The 18180-nt window shown below is 43.5% G+C and overlaps 1 protein-coding gene across 1 annotated transcript; it reads right to left on the bottom strand.

The window, feature by feature from the left end:
* Nucleotides 1-11270: 11270 nt before the first annotated feature.
* LOC136631386 (fish-egg lectin-like) lies at nt 11271-17928 on the bottom strand. The gene is made up of 4 exons (XM_066605665.1): nt 17880-17928; nt 17462-17695; nt 13486-13819; nt 11271-11527 (listed from the first exon to the last, which is right to left on the bottom strand). Exons 1-4 carry the CDS (start codon nt 17926-17928, stop codon nt 11329-11331), a joined length of 816 nt encoding a protein of 271 aa, XP_066461762.1. The 3' UTR covers nt 11271-11328.
* Nucleotides 17929-18180: the final 252 nt, after the last annotated feature.

The raw sequence follows: 18180 nt of genomic DNA on the forward strand, positions 1-18180 counted from the left end.
AAGCATGTCACAGCAAATAGCACATCCACTGAGCCAGAAGATATAGAAACATCTCAAAAACCAGCACTGGATTATCAGCTAGGCGGCAATCCCAGAACCAATGCAACAGTACCTCCCCTTTGAGAAGGGGCCCCAGGACCCTTAGGACCAGGTCAATTCAGATTTAGTCTGTGAAAATTTTTCACAAGCCGATCTGCATGGACATCTGCCGCCAATACCCATGTCCTCTCCTCAGAACCATACCCACACTAATGCACTAAATACTGTAGTGTTCTCCTAACCAGATGAGAGTCTACTATGTGACTTATTTCAAAATGAATATCCCCGTCAACCACAACTGGGGCTGGTGGAGATGAACAACAAACTTCTTTAACAATGACTTATGAAACACATTATTTATGCTCATTGAACTAGGAATCTCCAAACGAAAAGATACAGGGTTAATTTTCCAATGATTTTGAACGGGCCGATAAAACGCGGACCTAACTTATGACTGTTGTTTGATTTTTATGTTCTTAGTTGACAACCATAATAGTTGACAACCATAACAAAAAGTTAGTCCCTTCAGAACGTCTATCAGTCACCTGCTTAAAATTTTTAACCCGTCTTTGAAGATTCTTCTAAATGTCTTCCCACACCACCTCAATGTTAGAGAAAAACTCATTCTCCTCAGGTACCTCTGACACCTCTTTAGAAAAGGGACTGAAACGTGAACCGCCTCAACAACTTGTTCTGCTCCAGCTGCTTCTCTGGGATCCACTTGGTTCACTGCCTTCATGCTTTCTTGTAATGACAGGGTATACTCTCTCAGGGACTCGCCTGTCTTCTACTTCTTGTTGAAGCATTGTTTCTTCACTCCAGAGATCGTTCTAATCTCAAAAATGTTCTGCAATCTCGCAAAGATCTGATCCAGTTTTCGTCTGGTCTTTAGGCCATGATTTAACATCTCGGGCCGCAGCTCCCTCAAATTGAGCCACCAGCATTTCCAACTTCTGTTCATTGGTAATGGACTATCACAGAGCTCCCAGATAGTGAGGCATAGTGAAGGGTATCATGGGAGGGTGAGGGTAGTGAAGGATCCAGCACCGCTGGCTTGTTCATTGTTGCTGAAGTTTGACATTTTGCTAGGCACTCACAGACAGACAAATTCAATTTGCACAGAAAATGGCAGCTGCAGATTTTTTTTTTTAACTGAAGTGGCAGTTATAAGGTCACAGAGACTCTATATCCTGTTCGTGACGCCATTTGTAAGAGGCAGCTTCTTTGGTGCTCCGAAGTCACTCTGTCATCTGTAAGAAAGCCACAACGGTCTCTTCGTAGCATTATTGTGATTTTATTTATTTTATTAGCAAATCATGACATTAGCACAAGAATGTTAAATGTGATGCAATTAAGAAATCACAAGAACCAGGGTTTTAAATGTAATAACTTTCTTTTCCATCTATCTGTTGGTGTCAGTAGCAATCATATATTAGTGTACATCTACAAGCCTTTCATTAAAAGTGGTTATTTTCTTTACATGTTAGGAGTATCATTAACAGGAATAATATAAATGTGATTCTTCAGGTTAAAGACAGAGATGATGCCTTGGGTAACATATGACAGTGCTGTTAGTTTTCCTTGGGCCAGTTTAACCCTTTCCAATCCAATTTGTATCCTGGTATTCCTAGGGGGCTTACTCTTTTTCTGCCATTATACAACGGCGCCATATGCTGGCTAAAGCCAGTACTGCATGAGGTGACACGTTTGATAGGCTCCAACAACAGAGAGTCTGCCAATATACAGTAAAATAACCCCGACGGATGTCTTCCAACATCGGAGCTGCACAGCCTTAGATCATAATGTCTTCAGAGGTCAGACAGTGGATTGGAAAGGGTTAATGGCTCTTCAGTGGTGTGAACTGTGAGCAGTATACACCTTTGTTTTGGCCCAGGTTATCAGGGTATTCTGTGGCTCTCGTGTCCTCAATTATAACCTCTCCTCATGGTAAAATGAATACTTCTGTGTTTTACCTCTCATGTCTCGGCCACCTTGCAGTGACTCTCCTGTGACCGGCTGCAACTCACCTCTGGATCCAACAACTATTCCAGCAGTTGCCTGACTGCAATGCTGACAAGGATCTTGCTTCTCCTGGTAATCCTAACTCACTCTCTATACAAACTAACACTGTCTTTCTCTCTAATGGACACCCAAAGGTTTTCACTATCTAACTCTCTTACTTGTCTGACTAACTCCTTTTTAACTACACACATGAACACACCGACTAACTATATGGTTTACTTGTTTAACGGCCGATTTACTGACAAACTCTCTGCGCACTTTATTGTTCTGATCTGACTGAAATCTCACTATCTTCTCACTATTACTACAACTGCCTCCCAACTGGCTTGAAGCCAATCAGAGTTCAATCTGCTGAAAACCAAACAAAATTAACTGTCCACCTGGCAGATTATTAATAGCTCTGTCATAGGGTAAATTAAGTAGTGGTTAACCCCTACCAGTCATACAAAAACTGAGCGCCGCAAGGCTCTTTTGTAGGACCCATTTGGGTCATTACACAAACACTTTGTTTAATAAGTATAAACAGAAAAATGTTTATTATGGGCTGAAATTAAGTATAAATAATAATTCTTGTGGGACAACCCCTTTAATGGGAGGCCTATAAATCTATATGAAGAGTGCTCCCCCTAGGGGCAGCTGAAAGTTACAGCTTTGAAAGCATCTTCCAGGTTTAGATAACATAGTTATCACTATAATCATTATGCCACCATTGAAGATGTAAGTAGCCTCTCCTCTCTATTTCACGGAAGGGATTTCATGTACCAACCATATTGGAACCTCTTGGACCCAGCTGCATTTGCCTGGCACCTTCAAACATGTATCTTATGATAGGGGATGCCTGTGGCTTGTCAGGCAGAATGGAGAAGTTTTAAAATGTGAAGTCAGTTAATCTTGTTTTTCACCCTGAAGATGGGATCCCATGAACACGTAACAGAAATAACCAGTGATTGGTAGCAGGAAGCGAGGATTTAAAACCATTTATTTTCTGTCTGTTTCTCACCGAAGCCTTGAAAGTAGCTCACCAGTAATCTTGTGCAGGGGTGGGACAATGTGTCTGACATGTAAAGGATATGGCAGTCACTGATAAACTGGACCTGCCTCCTAGGAGTGCAAGAAGAGATCTACACAGGGGTAGATTTACCATAAGCCCTGGAGGGAACCTGTCAGCACTTTCAAGCCTAGTAAAAGTAGCGACACACTACTCAGTTACAGCTTTTTCCAAAAAGGAGTTAGTTTACAAAAGAGAGCAAACGTGCAGAAAACTTGTTTTTACACGTTTTCGTGTTGCATGCTAATGTATGTAATCCCATCCAGTGAGCGGCCGGACTGTCTCTTCTGGCCGGTGTTTTCGCCATAAACCCACTCATCTCTGCTGTATGCAATATGAAATCTTATGCATGTGCTGGAAGTTCACTGACCGACGCATACCTAGATGGGGGCGACAAATCTGCCCAGGAAAGGGACAAATGATCTGTGCATGCGTCGGTTCATGAACTTCTAGTGCATGTGTAAGATTTCATATTGCATATAGCAGAGATGAGGGGGTTTATGGCAAAAACTCTAGTCAAAAGAGAAAGTCCGGGCTGCCCACTGAATCAGACTGCAGACATTAGCATGAGGCATAGAACTGCACCTGGAATATCAACCCAGGCTACTGTACTGTGGTCAGCACTCTCTACTTCCTGACTGCCGTGACAGTGGCCTCGGCAATCATACGAGTGGCAGGTCCCTGCCAGTCATCTATTGATAGCCTATTACTCACTTGATAGCAAAAATTTTTTAAAGTCCTGGAATACCCCTTTAAAGGGGCACAGGGGGGCTGTATTTATAGGGGTACAGGAAGGTTTTATGTCTTTAAAGGGGTTGTATTCAATTTAAAAAATCCTGCTTTCCATGTATAAAAATAATAAACAGTCGCATACTCACCTCTGTACATCTCTGACACTGTAACGACAGCCTGCAGTCAGCTTGTTCGCGGTAAGTCATAGGCTACTGCAGCCAATCACAGAGGTCAGCGCCTGAACAGTGAGGTCTATGATCCTATAAGAAGGTCGACTACAGCCTATCAACACAGTCCTGGCGCAGAGAATGGATCTGCTGCTGGTAGCTTGTAGAGGTGAGGATATGATTGTTTACTATTTTATACATGGGGAGCAGGAATTAAAAAACCTCGGACAACCCTTTTAAGGGGTACAAAGAGACCACTATCACTTTGTGAGTATTGGCGGGGTATTATTACTTTTCTGGAGCACAAAATGGGCATTATTACTTTGCAGGGAACACAGAGAAGAATTATTTCTATGTGGGACATAAAGAAATGTTATTGCAGTGTGAGGGTACAAAGCAGGCATTATTTCCTATGGTGGTCAATATGTGTGAATTATTGCTGTGTGCAAGCAGTATTACTTTGTGGCGCACTAAAGAGGGTACTTTTACTGTGGGAGACACTGTGCAGGGCATTTAGGGTACTGGCAGGATGGAAGGTGTGTGGAGACGAGTTGTAGGTATAGAAAATCTTTATAGCTGTCTTGACCAAATGGAGATGAAAGAGAAAGTGAATGACACCAATCAGAGATGATGTCATGTGTGATCACTGAAGGTAACTGCACTGTAATCACTATCACTGTGTAGAACTGGTATCTGACTTTTATATGGTGACTGCACTATTTAGAGGTTACCAGAGCTGAGCCATTGTGTGTGTGTGTGTGTATATATATATATATATATATATATGTATATAAAGTAACTGCAGGGGTATGTATAGCAGTGGCGGGCACAAGAGCCTTCAGCTATGCCCCTGCACAAGTCCCTGGAATTTTAGTTTTATTATTAAACTGAACCCCCTTTTTATTTATTTTTTTTCATATATTCTTTATTTATTCATTTAGGCCTCGTGTTCACGGGGAAAATCAGGCCCGCCGCGGATTCTTCATGCAGAATCCCGCAGCGGGTCCCTCCTTTCCCACGGACATGAGGCCTAAAAAGAAGATTAACTTACCTGTCCGGACGCTGCGGATCTGCCCTCTGTCACGGCCGGATCTTTTTTCTTCAGCCCGGCGGATGTGCTCATAACGCCAGCAGTGTGCCACGTGCATGCGCCATGCACCCTTTTTTTTTTTTTTTTGAACTCCTGCTCTCCCGCGCTCCGGTGTCGGAGAGCAGGAATTTAGCTGCGGGTGTGCCGCGGATCCAGACAGCTTCCATAGGCTTCAATAGAAGCCTGCGAGAGCTGTCCCCGCGGGAGACCCGCACCTAAATGGAGCATGCTGCGGGTGATTTCATGCACATGCAATCCGCGCCTCAGGGGAAAATGACATCCGCAGGTATTTAACTACCTGCAGGTGTCCAATGCATTCCTATGGGGCGCGGATCATGCGTGCGGGACACCCGCTGCGGATCTGTCCCCATGGACATGAGGCCTAAGGATACAGAGAGGGGGAATACAATGAAGGTGGAATCATGGTAGGAGAGCAATCACAATGTGAATTGTGCAAACAAACAATAGACAAACAACAATGACAGCTCTGTTGAGACATGCAATGTAAAGTATCAGGTGAGTATGCAAAGCTTTATACACTGATAAAGTAAAATCAAATGGTAGGAAGAACATAATCCAGGGGTTAGGGGGTATTAATAATTTGGATGATGAATCGTGGTCTCCATAGAAGAAGGTGAACCAAACACTCCAAATATTCTGGAACTCCTCCTTGTCCCCTTCTCATCTGCTTTTAATCTTTTCAAAGGAGCAGCTAGTGTTCACCTCCTTATACCATTCTGGAATAGATGGGATTGAACTATCTCTCCAATATCTTGGGATCAAGAGTTTAGCTGCATTTATAAGAAACGGAAAAATGTATTTATTCTTAATTAAGAAGCCCGATGTATCTAAGTTTAAGAGGATGATCTCGGGGAAGAGAGTAATACTGGTTTTGAAAATAAGGCGAAGAATTCTTTGTATTTCTTTTCAGAATGATCGTATAAGCGAGCATGAAAACCAAATATGTGTGAACGACCCAGAATCATTTTAGCATCTCCAGCAAAGGTGGGAATAATCTGTATCTATTTTGTTAAGCAATAGTGAGGTCTTGTACCACCTAGATACAATTTTATAATTTAAGGCCTGCAGGCTAAGGAGTGAGATGAACGCAGGCCTGTAGGTGAGGAGAGAAGTGGAGATACAGTTGCACTCCATAGGAACAAGACCGCTTGCTGTACTCTGCTGACACCTGGTGGTCATTTATTGGAAATACACCCTGCATTATATCCTAGCTATAGAATGTAGATCTTAAAACTTCAAGTCAAGTAACAGACGGCCACCAGGTGAAAATCACAAATTGCGTAACAGAGTGCCACTAGCGCAATAGACTCAAAATTAGAGATGAGCGAGCATACTCGCTAAGGACAATTGCTTGAGCGAGCATTGTCCTTAGCGAGTACCTGCCCGCTCGGAAGAAAAGGTTCGGGTGCAGGCGGGGAGTGGCGGGGGAGAGCAGGGGGGAACGGAGTGAGTATGCTCGCTCATCTCTACTCAAAATGATATGCACCCTGCACTCGTTAAAATATAAGAACCCCGAGATGTAGTTAACAGAATAAAGTTCCTTGAGAATTCCTCAACAATATTATAATAGCTCTGGCCAGGTGATGTCTCTGCTTCTGGATCGCTTCCTGCACCCCGTATACATCTTCTATCTACGTGGCCCCTACAAAGCAAACAAAAAATACTAATAGGTGCAGCAGATTGGGAAACCTGTGATCATGGAAGACACCCAACTTGATGTGCCTAGTACGCCACAGGGGTCCCCTCCTATAACAGGCTTGATCCGCACTTACTGGGAAAATAGATGCCCTGCAATCCCAATTTGGCCTACTGCGGCCTGACGCCCATACCCTACAAGAGCACGTCACTACAATGGAGACTCGGGTCTCTGATATGGAGGACATAGTGACACCACTCAGGGCACAAGTACAGGCGCTCGAGTCTGTGACCTCTGCTCAACAATTGTAAATTGATGACCTTCAAAACCATTCTCCTGGATGCAACATCAGAGTGGCCGGCCTGCCGGAGGAAGTTGAGGGGCAACAATCTTGTGAATACTTAGAATCCCTATGAAACAAGCTGAAGTTGGGAGATGTAACTCGAGTGGTTTGTTCTAACTCAGGCCTAGTCTCAGTGATGGCTACTCTGCGTGGAACTGAGGCCCATGCAGTCAATGGATCACACTAGCGTGGCTAGAAGTCACAGTAGTAAAAGTTTCTTGTGATGCCAGTGCCTCAGAGTATCAAATAACAAAAAAATAAAGAGTCCAGACTCGAAGAGCTTTTGTAAAACCAGAGGCACACGGTTTACTCCACACTTGAAAAGTTAAGGAACAGTTCACAATTTACAGATCCTTAGTCAACAGCTTCTTTAGCAAATTATCTGGTAACAAGTAAAACAGGCACTGATTCTTTAACACTCTCTCTGTTAGGGAATACAAGGCTGCCAGTCTAAGTTATCTGGTGGATGCTTTGGAAGGTTATTCGAGGAGGAATGGAGGGAGGCAAACAGTCTCTCACTTCCTTTGCTAGACACGCTACCTTCTGACCTAGCCGGAATAATATCCCTCTAGGCTTATCCTCCTTCCTAGATCCACAGAGTCTTCCCTGGCTTGATTCTAAAATTAGGCAGGGAGGAAAAAGACTTTCTAGCTGCTGTCTCCATGACTCGTCTTTCACTCTTCTCCATGGAGGAGTCCAACCTAAACCCAGGCTGAATTCTATGGTAGCCTGGCTGAGACTGGCTGGTCCTCAGGTCCTTCCTCTCCGACTACATTTTTCTACTGTTCCCTTCTCTCAAACCCAGACATAGACAACTAATATGACACAGAGCAGGTTAGGGTGACAGGGGTACAGACATATACAACTTAGACAACACTGACATACTTACATAGGCACACATAGACATTCCACATGAACTAGCTGAAGAAGTGCTGTGGGGACCCTAACTCTGGGCTACTACACCTACTTAGTGAATTCTACACCTCTGACTCCTTCTCAACCCTCTTCTGCCTGGAGTGGTGTAATGTGTACTTGCATATACTGTGAGAGTGTTTGCGGTTTTACCAGGACACTATTTTGCAGTCGTGCTGATGCACTGCACTTTGGTGCGCCCAGCAGATGTAATACTAGGATACTGAAGGAAGCAGCAGAGGTAATTGCTAAAACACTCACTGCAATCTTTGAAGATTTCTGGAGAATAGGAGAAGTCCCAGAGGATTGGAAAAGGGCAAATGCTGTCCCTATCTTCAAAAAAGGGAAGAAGGCGGATCCAGGAAACTATAGGCCTGTGAGCCTGACTTCTATACTGGGAAAGATCTTTAAAGAAACTATTAAACAGCATGTATGCAAGTACTTCGATGACAATGCAGGAATTAACCAGAGCCAGTTTGATCTAAACTCCTCCTATGACAGAATCACTGAGTGGTTTGATCAGGAAAATGTTTTAGATATATAATATATTTTAACTTTAGTAAAGCATTTGACAAAGTATCTCATACCATCCTTATTGAAAAAATGACCAAATATGGGATTGACAAATATCTGAAGGGCTGTTTACAAATATCTGAAGCGCTGTCACAGTGCAGAGAGATCAGCCCTATTCTCATTTGCCAAGGAAAGACTAGAAGCAATGGGATGAAACTGAAAGGGAGGAGACACAGATCAGATATTGGAATAAACTTCCTGACGGTGAGGGTGATCAATGAGTGGAACAGGTTACCACGGGAGGTGGTGAGTTCTCCTTCAATGAAAGTCTTCAAACAGAGGCTGGACAGACATCTGCCTGGGATGAGTTAGTGAATCCTGCACTCAGCAGGCAGTTGGACCCGATGACCCCGAAGGTCCTTTCCAACTCTATGATTTTAGAAAATCTCATGCATGCACCAGAAGTTCCCAAACCGGCACATGCACTGATCATTTATCCATTTAGTGGGCAGATTTATTGCACCCATCTGCATATGTTCCGGTCCGTCAACTTCCAACACATGCATGAGATTTCATATTGCATACAGTGGAGTGTAGTAAAAAGAGAAGAATAAAGTGTCCCCCCAGCTGTCCAGTATCAATCAGCTGACGTTCAGGACACTAGAAAAGCTGAGCTGACATCCATTCCCCTTACTAGATAGATATTAGAAGGGTAGATAGATACCAGAGTGATAGATAAATATATGAGATTAATAGATATGCATTGTTATGTGGAGCTTGTAGTCTGTCAGTCATTTTATATTGTTTGTAGAGAGAAGAGTTAGATGCCTTTCTGCATATAGGAAAGCTGAGTGCTGTAGGAAGCTTTGAGCAGCAGGCTTCAAAGAGCCTGTCACATCTCCCCAGGGGGTCTCTGATGTCCTACAGCCCCTCTGAAGCCAGAGCCAGCAAATGTTTATATTAGGAGATAAGGAGAGGATATTTTGTGGAATATTGCATCACTGCGAATAACTTGCAGGGACTCCCATATTTGCATGACGCTCAGGAACCGAGAATTGCGTATATTGGACCAGATGCATCCAAAACTACTCATGTGTGGGCTCAAAACACACGTAGAATCACAACAGGAAACATCGTTGTCACATTTTCATGGTGGGTCACACCCACACGAAGTTATGAAGGAAATATGTATTTCAGGTAATTATGTGTTTCAAGATAAGCCGCCCCCCATGGGGGCTGGAAGGAACTAAATGGGAGTTACCACCGTGAGAGTTTAAAAATTGCACACGGACGTGTGCTCGTGGTCAGCCCCTTGGAGGTCACTATACGTGAGGTCTGGTCCGCAGTTCTGGCGCGACTCCACGCCACAGAATGGTAACACTCTTCTTTTAATCCTTGTTATTTTACTGTCTGTGATATCATATGTAAGTCTCTTGCCATTTATCTTGTAACATCATCATTTTTGTATTTTTTCTGTAAATAAGCACTGCTCTTTTCTTTGAGAATTAAATGTTAAGTTAATCAGTGAGCCTCGTCCGTGTAAACACGAAACCATATTCTCCGAAGATTGTATTCATACGTCATAAATCGGGTTACAATTTACCGTAACGAAATTGGTGGTGGCAGCGTTATTGTATGCATATTGTAGAGCTCTGGAGTGCATTAGAACGGAGCAGGTGGATGATTTGAGCTTCTGCATTGCATGCGTGCAGAAGTGTGGGAAAGCTGGGTACAACTCAGCCTGTATTCTAACAACTGCCAGCTTGCAATACTGCAGAGTGTTTGAGGACCAGAGGCGGGATCGATAGGTATCATCTAGAGATGAGCGAGTATACTCGCTAAAGGCAATTGCTCGAGCGAGCATTGCCTTTAGCGAGTACCTGCCCGCTCGAGACAAAAGGTTCGGGTGCCGGCGGCGGGCAGGGAGCTGCGGGGGAGAGCGGGGTGCTACTCACCGCTCCCCCGCGCCGGCACCCGAACCTTTCGTCTCGAACGGGCAGGTACTCACTAAAGGCAATGCTCGCTCGAGCAATTGCCTTTAGTGAGTATACTCGCTCATCTCTAGTATCGTCCCTTTCCCTTTCTCCTCTTGTCCAGTGAGGGACAAATTGTTAATAAGTGCAGGGCCAGGTAGATTGCTGTAGAGTTGTGGCTGTGGCCATGGTCGCTTTTCCGGTGTCTGGAAAGTTGGGTACCAGTCACTCCACAATCTACGAGCCTTTCCTCCTTCGCCCTACCCTGCTACATGACATGGAGTTGAGTGGGTTTAAGGCAAAAACTCCGTCCAGAAGAAACAGTCCGGCTGCTCACTGGATAGGATTACATACATTAGCATGCAAAACGAAAAGGTTTAAAACAAGTTTTCTACAGGTTTGCTTTTTTTTTGCAAACTCATTTTTGGAAATAGCTGTAAAAGAGTAGTCTGTCGCTATGGTTTATTAGGCTTGAAAATGCTGACCGGTCCCCTTTAATCTTCATACAGTCCAGGACCCATGGTAAATCTACCCCTGTGCAGGTCTCTTCTTGCACTCCTAGGAGGAGGCAGGCCCAGCTTATCAGTGTCTGGCATATCCCTTGTATGTCAGACACATTGTCCCACCCCTGCACAAGATTACCGGTGAGCTACTTTCAAGGCTTCATTGAGAAAAAGACAGAAAATAAATGGCTTGTAAACCAGAATTTATTTCATGAGACAGATAATAATACGAGGCGCTGAGCATTGTGTTTTGTATTATTATTTTCTTTTATTGCCTTTCAATTAATTCATTTTATCTGAAGCACAAAAAATTCACTTCATGCTACCAATTACTGTTTTTTTTTTTTGTCATGTGGCCCATGCTTCCCATCTGGAGAAGAATGGTGTTTGACATTGCATTTTAAAACTTCTCCATTCTGCCTGACAAGCCACAGCCATCCCCTATCATAAGATACATGTTTAAAGGTGCCAGGCAAGTCCAGCTGGGTCCAAGAGGTTCCAACATGGTTGGTACACGAAATCCCTTCCCTGAAATAGAGAGAAGAGGCTACTTACATCTTCAATGGTGGCATAATGATAACTATAACTATGTTATATAAACTTGGAAGATGATGTCAAAGCTGCCCCTAGGGGGAGCATTCTTCATATACAGTAGATGTATAAATCTCTTATTAAAAATAATTATTTATACTTAATTTCAACCCATAATTCTAAATGTTTTTTGTATTTGCAAAGTGTTTGGATCCCCAAATGTTCCACGTCTAATATTAGAATAGCGCCATCTGCTATTTATTTATGTCTAACTTTTTTCCTGGAATATTTGGGGATATAGCTTTTTTAAAAATAAGCATAAGTAAAAAAAATTATAATTATTAGCTGAAATTACCGTATATACTCGAGTATTAGCCAACCCCAGTATAAGCCGAGTCAATAAGTTTTGCCACAAAAAACTGGTAAAACTTATTGACTCGAGTATAAGCTATACGCGGATATATACTAGGTAAAGAAAAAAACGCAATACTCACCTCCCAGCCGGCATCTGTGTCCTCGGTGCGATGGCCCCCCGGCGGTGCGGCAAGCTGCTTGAGAATTCTCCCCACAGTCATCTCCCTGCTCGGCTTTGAATTCCCCCGCATTCAGCGCTGTGTAGGTAAGCGTTATGATTGAACCGAGCGGCAACCAATCACAGCTGGCGCTCGATAAACCAATCACAGCCATTCAGTGAGGTCATCCGATCAAGCGCTGGCTGTGATTGGCTGTCACTCGATCCAATCACAGTGCTTACCTACACAGTGCTGACGGCGGGGGAATTCAAAGCCGAGCAGGGAGATGACAGTGGAGAGAATTCTCAAGCAGCTTTCCGCACCGGCGAAGGAGACCTTTGCACCAGGAACAGACGCAGACAGGGAGGTGAGTATTGCGGGTTTTTTGTTGATTTTTTTACCTCACTTGAGTATAAGCCAAGGGGGGCTTTTTCAGCATTAAAAAATGTGCTGAAAAACTAGGCTTATACTCGAGTATATATGGTAATTATTACTATATTGTTTGTGAGACAATCCCTTTAAGGCGTTTTCTGAGACTTAAGGGGTATTCTCATCCCAGCCAAACATGACTAAGATGGGAATACAGGGATGATCCCCACAGCCACTGAACTGATAGTTCATGCTGTTTCCATAATTCCCACAGAAGTGAATGAGAGTTATATAAACAGCATAGCACAGCAAGCTGCACTGTTTCCATTACCATTGAGAGGCATAAACAGTATAGCTTGTTGTTCATAAAAATGAATGGGAGGTATGTAAATACGACAGATTTCAGCCAAGTTCATCTGTTTCCGTAAGCTTAGCCAACTCAGACAGCAGAGGGAAGCCAGGTCGCAGGACCTCGTTCTAGCAATAGGTGTGGGTACCTGAGTTGAGACCTGCATCTATCAGACAACTATTTTAGATTCTCTTGATATGCCAAAAATGTCTTAGATGGGAATACCCTTTTAAACATTGATGACCTATCCTCCGGATTAAAGGGCTTCAGCGCTTATGTCCTATGGCCTCACATCAGGCTTGTGACATCACGTTCATTGGTCACATTTTTGCAGCTTAGTTCCATTCAAATGAATGGGATTGAGCTGCAAGACCCGACTCAGCTGCAATGCAATGTACAGTACTGCTTGCCGAACACCACGGCCCCTTCAAAAAGCTGACTGTTGGCCGGTACTACAAGTTGGATCCCTGCTGATCTGATCTTGATGACCTATCCTAAGGATGGAAAACCCCTGTAAGTTTTAATCCTAGTGTATAAATCTATATGCAGGGAGATCCTCCTAGCAGTACTGTAGCTACAAGTAACCAGAATAATGTCCTTTAATCACAACAGACGATCAGAACTTCACTATACAGATCTATTGTGAAATTATCGCCACAGAAGTTTGGCTCCTAAACAAAATGCATGGTAGTTAAACTGATATGCAATGACTCCTAAACCTTTACCTCTTATACACCTTTCCCTCAGGGTCCACACCATACACAGAACCATCGGTGCCGACCTCCACCATGACCAAGCTGCCCTCTATAGTCTTCCAAAAACTTCCTTGGCAGGTCATGGGCTGTACATCGAAGCGGAACATCACTTTGTTGTTGGTGTCTGTACCCCAACAGCCCATCGGACCACTGCTGTAATAATTCAAACTCCCCTCTATTTTAGTAAAGGATGGATCTGTAGATTTTGAAACTGTTTGATCCTGGTTTAGACAATAAACCCAATTATCTCCATCAGTTCCAGCAAGAAATTTAGCCCCACCTGCATCTATCTGTTTCATTTTACCTATGGGAACAAAATCAAGAATAAATGTTAGAAGCAACAGATTGATAGATATATACATAACTACTGGGCCAGCATCAATACCTCGAAACCCAAACATTTGCCGAGACCCACCGATCCTGGTGGGGTGCACTACGGGGTGGGATAATAACAGACTTAATTTGTATAGCACCAATTTATTCCGCAGCAGTCTTGAAGCATAGGGGAGCTCAAACAGTACAAAGGTTACAAATGGTATTGAAAAGATTTTGGAAACAAAAGGAGGTGGCGTGATACATAGGATACAGTGCAGGAGATACAAGGTGTGGGTAGTGCAGGAGGTACAGGGGCAAAACATTTTCATGATAGGTGTATTGTGAGGGTGGGGGACTAGAGGTAGTATGCTTCTTTAAAGAAGTGAGTCTTTAGGACGCATCTGAAATGCCATGCATAAGGAATTGTCCAGATGTCTTGGGGTAGAGCGTTCCATAGTATTGGTGCTTGTCTAGAGAAGTCCTGGAGGCAACCATGTGAGGTGTTTAATCTGAATGTGTTAGCTGATTAGAGTGTGCGGGCTGGGTGGTATATGTACAGGAGGGAGGCAATGCACGATGGTACAGTGCCACGGAGAGCTTTGTGGGTGATGGTGAGGAGTTAAAATTGAATTCTGTACTGTATAGGCAGCCAATGCAGTGACTGACATAGTGCAGAGGCGTCTGCCAAGTGGATCAATCCAGTCCTCATTGTTCAATTGTATCCACATATTAACCCCTTCCCGCTCCAGGGCGTAAGTTTACGTCCTGGCAGCGAGGTACTTCCCACAACAGGGCGTAAACTTACGTCCTGGGGATAGCGCGAGATCACTTATGATCTGGCGCTATCCCGCAGCAGGAGCTGGCTGTCAGTGATAGCCGGCCTCCCGCTGCAACAGCGGGGGTGCATCGGAGATGCGCCCCCGCTGTTAACCCCTTCCCTGCCGCGATCTATGTAGATCGTGGCATGGCAAGGGTTCACAGAGGGAGCACACTCCCTCTGTGAAGTTGCTGGGCTCTCGCGATATAATCGCAGAGAGCCCGGCCTGTTGCCATGGCAACAGGATGCCAGGCACTGGCATCCTGTAGTGCCATAGCCTATGATCGATGTATAAGCGATAAGGCATGGCAGGGTAATAGCCCTGTCATGCCTTATCACAGCGATCATCAGTGCTGTCCTGCAAGTCCCTCAGAGGGACTCAAATTGTATAAAAAAAAAGATTTAAAAAATGAATAAAAAATAAAAATGTAAAAAAAAGGAAAAAAAAAACGCTTTTTTATGCTTTTTCTCATATTAGCATAAAAAAAGGTAAAAAAAAAATTAAAACCCCACATATTTGGTATTGTCGCGTCCGTAACGATGCATACAATAAGCTGCACATGCTTTTGACTGTACACGGAAAAAAGGCGTTTTAAGAAACGCTAAAAAACTGCGGCAAAATGCTAATTTTTAGCATTTTGCCTCCCTAAAAAGCAATAAAAGTGATCAAAAAAGCCGTATGTACCCCAAAATGCTACCAATAAAAACTACAGCTCGTCTCGCAAAAAATAAGCCCTCATAGAGCTCCGTACATAAAAAAAATAAAAAAGTTACAGGACTTTGAATGCAGTGATTTAGAAAAAAAAAAGATTTCCAAAAGAAGGGCTTTTATTGCAGAAAAGTGGAAAAACCTAAAAAAAAATGTAAGAATTTTGGTATGTTGTAACCATACCAACCTGCAGAAAAAATGGAATGTGTCATTTATGCTGCATGATTAACGCTGTAAAAAAAATAATAATCTATGGCAGAATTGATGCGTTTTCTCTCCCTGCTATCATAAAAAAAATTATAAAAGTTTTACAATATAGTCTATGTACCCAAAAGTGGCACCGATAAAAACTACAGTTCGCCACGCAAAAAACAAGCCCTTATACGGCCGCATCGACATAAAAATAAAAAAGTTATGACTGTTGGAAAATGGAGAACAAAATCCGCCAAAAACCGTTGCGTCCTTAAGCACAAAATAGGCCATGTCATTAAGGGGTTAAAGACGATAAGGGCGGCACTGCATTCCGGTGTCTTCTCTGTCATTCAGGTGGCGTGATGATGTCATTGCTCAATCTGCATCACAAATATCCTATTAGTCTACCTTGACTTTTTACCATTACGTTTATAAAATATTGATTAAAGATTAGGGATGAGCGAGCGTACTCGGAAAAGCACTACTCGCTCGAGTAATTTGCTTTATCCGAGTATCGCTGTGCTCGTCCCTGAAGATTCGGGTACCGGCACGGAGCGGGGAGCTGCAGGGGAGAGCGGGGAGGAATGAAGGTAAGATCTCTCTCTCCCTCTCTCCCGCCCGCTCTCCCCTGCTCCCCGTTGCGACTCACCTGTGAGCCGCAGCGGCACCCGAATCTTCAGGGACGAGCACAGCGATACTCGGATAAAGCACATTACTCGAGCGAGTAGTGCTTTTCCGAGTATGCTCGCTCATCCCTATTAACCCTTTCCAATACAATTTGTATCCTGGTTTTCCTAGGGGGCTTACTCTTTTTCTGCCGTTATACAACGGCGCTATCTGCTGGCTAAAGCCAGTACTGCATGAGGTGACATGTGGGATAGGCTCTGACAGCAGAGAGGCTGGCAATATACAGTAAGAGAACCCCGACAGACGTCTTCCAACATCAGAGCTGCACAGCCTTAAATCATAATGTCTTCAGACGTCAGACAGTGGATTGGAAAGGGTTAAAGATGTTTGACTGCTTTGGACAGTCCCTCTTTGTTACAAAGACCCGCTGACTTTAGGGCAATAAAAAGTGTCCCTCTACTGCGACCCTCAAGAATTAGTTGTAATCTGTGCTGAAGCCTGACAGCAAGTGTTCAATTTCCCTGCAGCTCCCCCACAGGGCAAATGAAGCTTTTCACAGTTCTCTTTGAAATCAATGTACAATCTCTTTAATGCATATTGATGCCAGGTTATCCAGGACAAAAGATGCTTTTTTAGCTGCCCCTTGTTCTGACTAATAGATGAGGATCCTGAATAGGAGATCCCTTTATTGGCTCACAATTCCATAATAGAGTTTTTAAAATTGTGTTTCTAGAGTTGACAATTTCTTCAAATAGAATTTGTGAGAGGAGAATAACGCTGTTGCAGAATTTCTAGTCCCGCGTCAAAGGTTCCATATATATAAAAGCTAAAAAAAAAAGTTACTAAAATACGCTGGATCTGTCAACGATCTGCAGATAAATATGTCATCTACGGATGCCTTTAAAAGATCATAGGATTATGGAATATGGGGAGCTGTTTGGTGGGATCCTATAGAGTTGCCCTAACTGTCCCTATGTTGCCTGTGACCTGCAGGACATACAGTAGTGATCTGTGAGGTCTCTCTGACTAATAACATAGTGACCCTGCAGAGTTTTTTTTGGTATACAAAGAATGGAGTGGCCACCTTGCTCCTTCCATTCCATTGACCGAACAGCTACATCAGCTCTTTATCATGAACATGAAAGTAGACAGCCTGCAAAATCTCAGCTTCTTGGATCAATTTGAGTGTGACATGGGGAAATGTGGGATACTTTGGATTATTGCATTCACCCGTCAAAATTATTGCAGCGCCAGGAAAGCACAATACATGTAAGGAGTCCTCTTACCTGATACAGGCACCCATTCGTCGTCTTGTAATTTATGGATTGTGTTCATCTCGTTGACTCCCCAGACACCAGCTGGACCCACCGTCACATGGATCAGCGCTCCAGGAATTTGTTTCCATTCACCTTTCACCCATCGGAAGATGTTGCCATTATCATTTACACCATAAACCTTACCAGCACCTGCATCCACCTGCTTCAGGTTCCCAGGTATCACAGTGCACATAAGTTCATGGTCTGAGTAGAGAAGCAATGAAATAAACTGAAAGACTAAAGATTAAGAAACTGAGAACGTCACAGTAAAACTAAACCTAAACAACTGCAAAAACCAGAAATGCATAAGGAGCAATTCCATAATGTATCCTTATCAACAGAATCACTACCCATACAAGTATTGACCTGATATGTAGACAGAGGTTACCTGCAGCAACTGATGTGCCCAGCAGCAATAGACAAAGGAGCAGCATCATGATGACTTCTTACTGTGATAAGTGGCAGGTTCTGCAGCATTTATAAGCTGCATGAACCCCTCCCCACATCATATAATCGTAGGCAGGGACTAGTAATGACGTTCTGCTGCTCCACTGGTTGGCATGAATGTAAGAAGGTTGTTATATTGCATACTCCTTGGCTCTTGTGCTGAGCTGTACAATTCTATGACCACATAGACCGTCCCCAAGAACCACTGGCTAATAGAGGCAAAAACTAAATCAGTAAATACA

This window comes from Eleutherodactylus coqui, chromosome 6, assembly GCF_035609145.1.
Source record: "Eleutherodactylus coqui strain aEleCoq1 chromosome 6, aEleCoq1.hap1, whole genome shotgun sequence".
Lineage (NCBI taxonomy): Eukaryota > Metazoa > Chordata > Amphibia > Anura > Eleutherodactylidae > Eleutherodactylus > Eleutherodactylus coqui.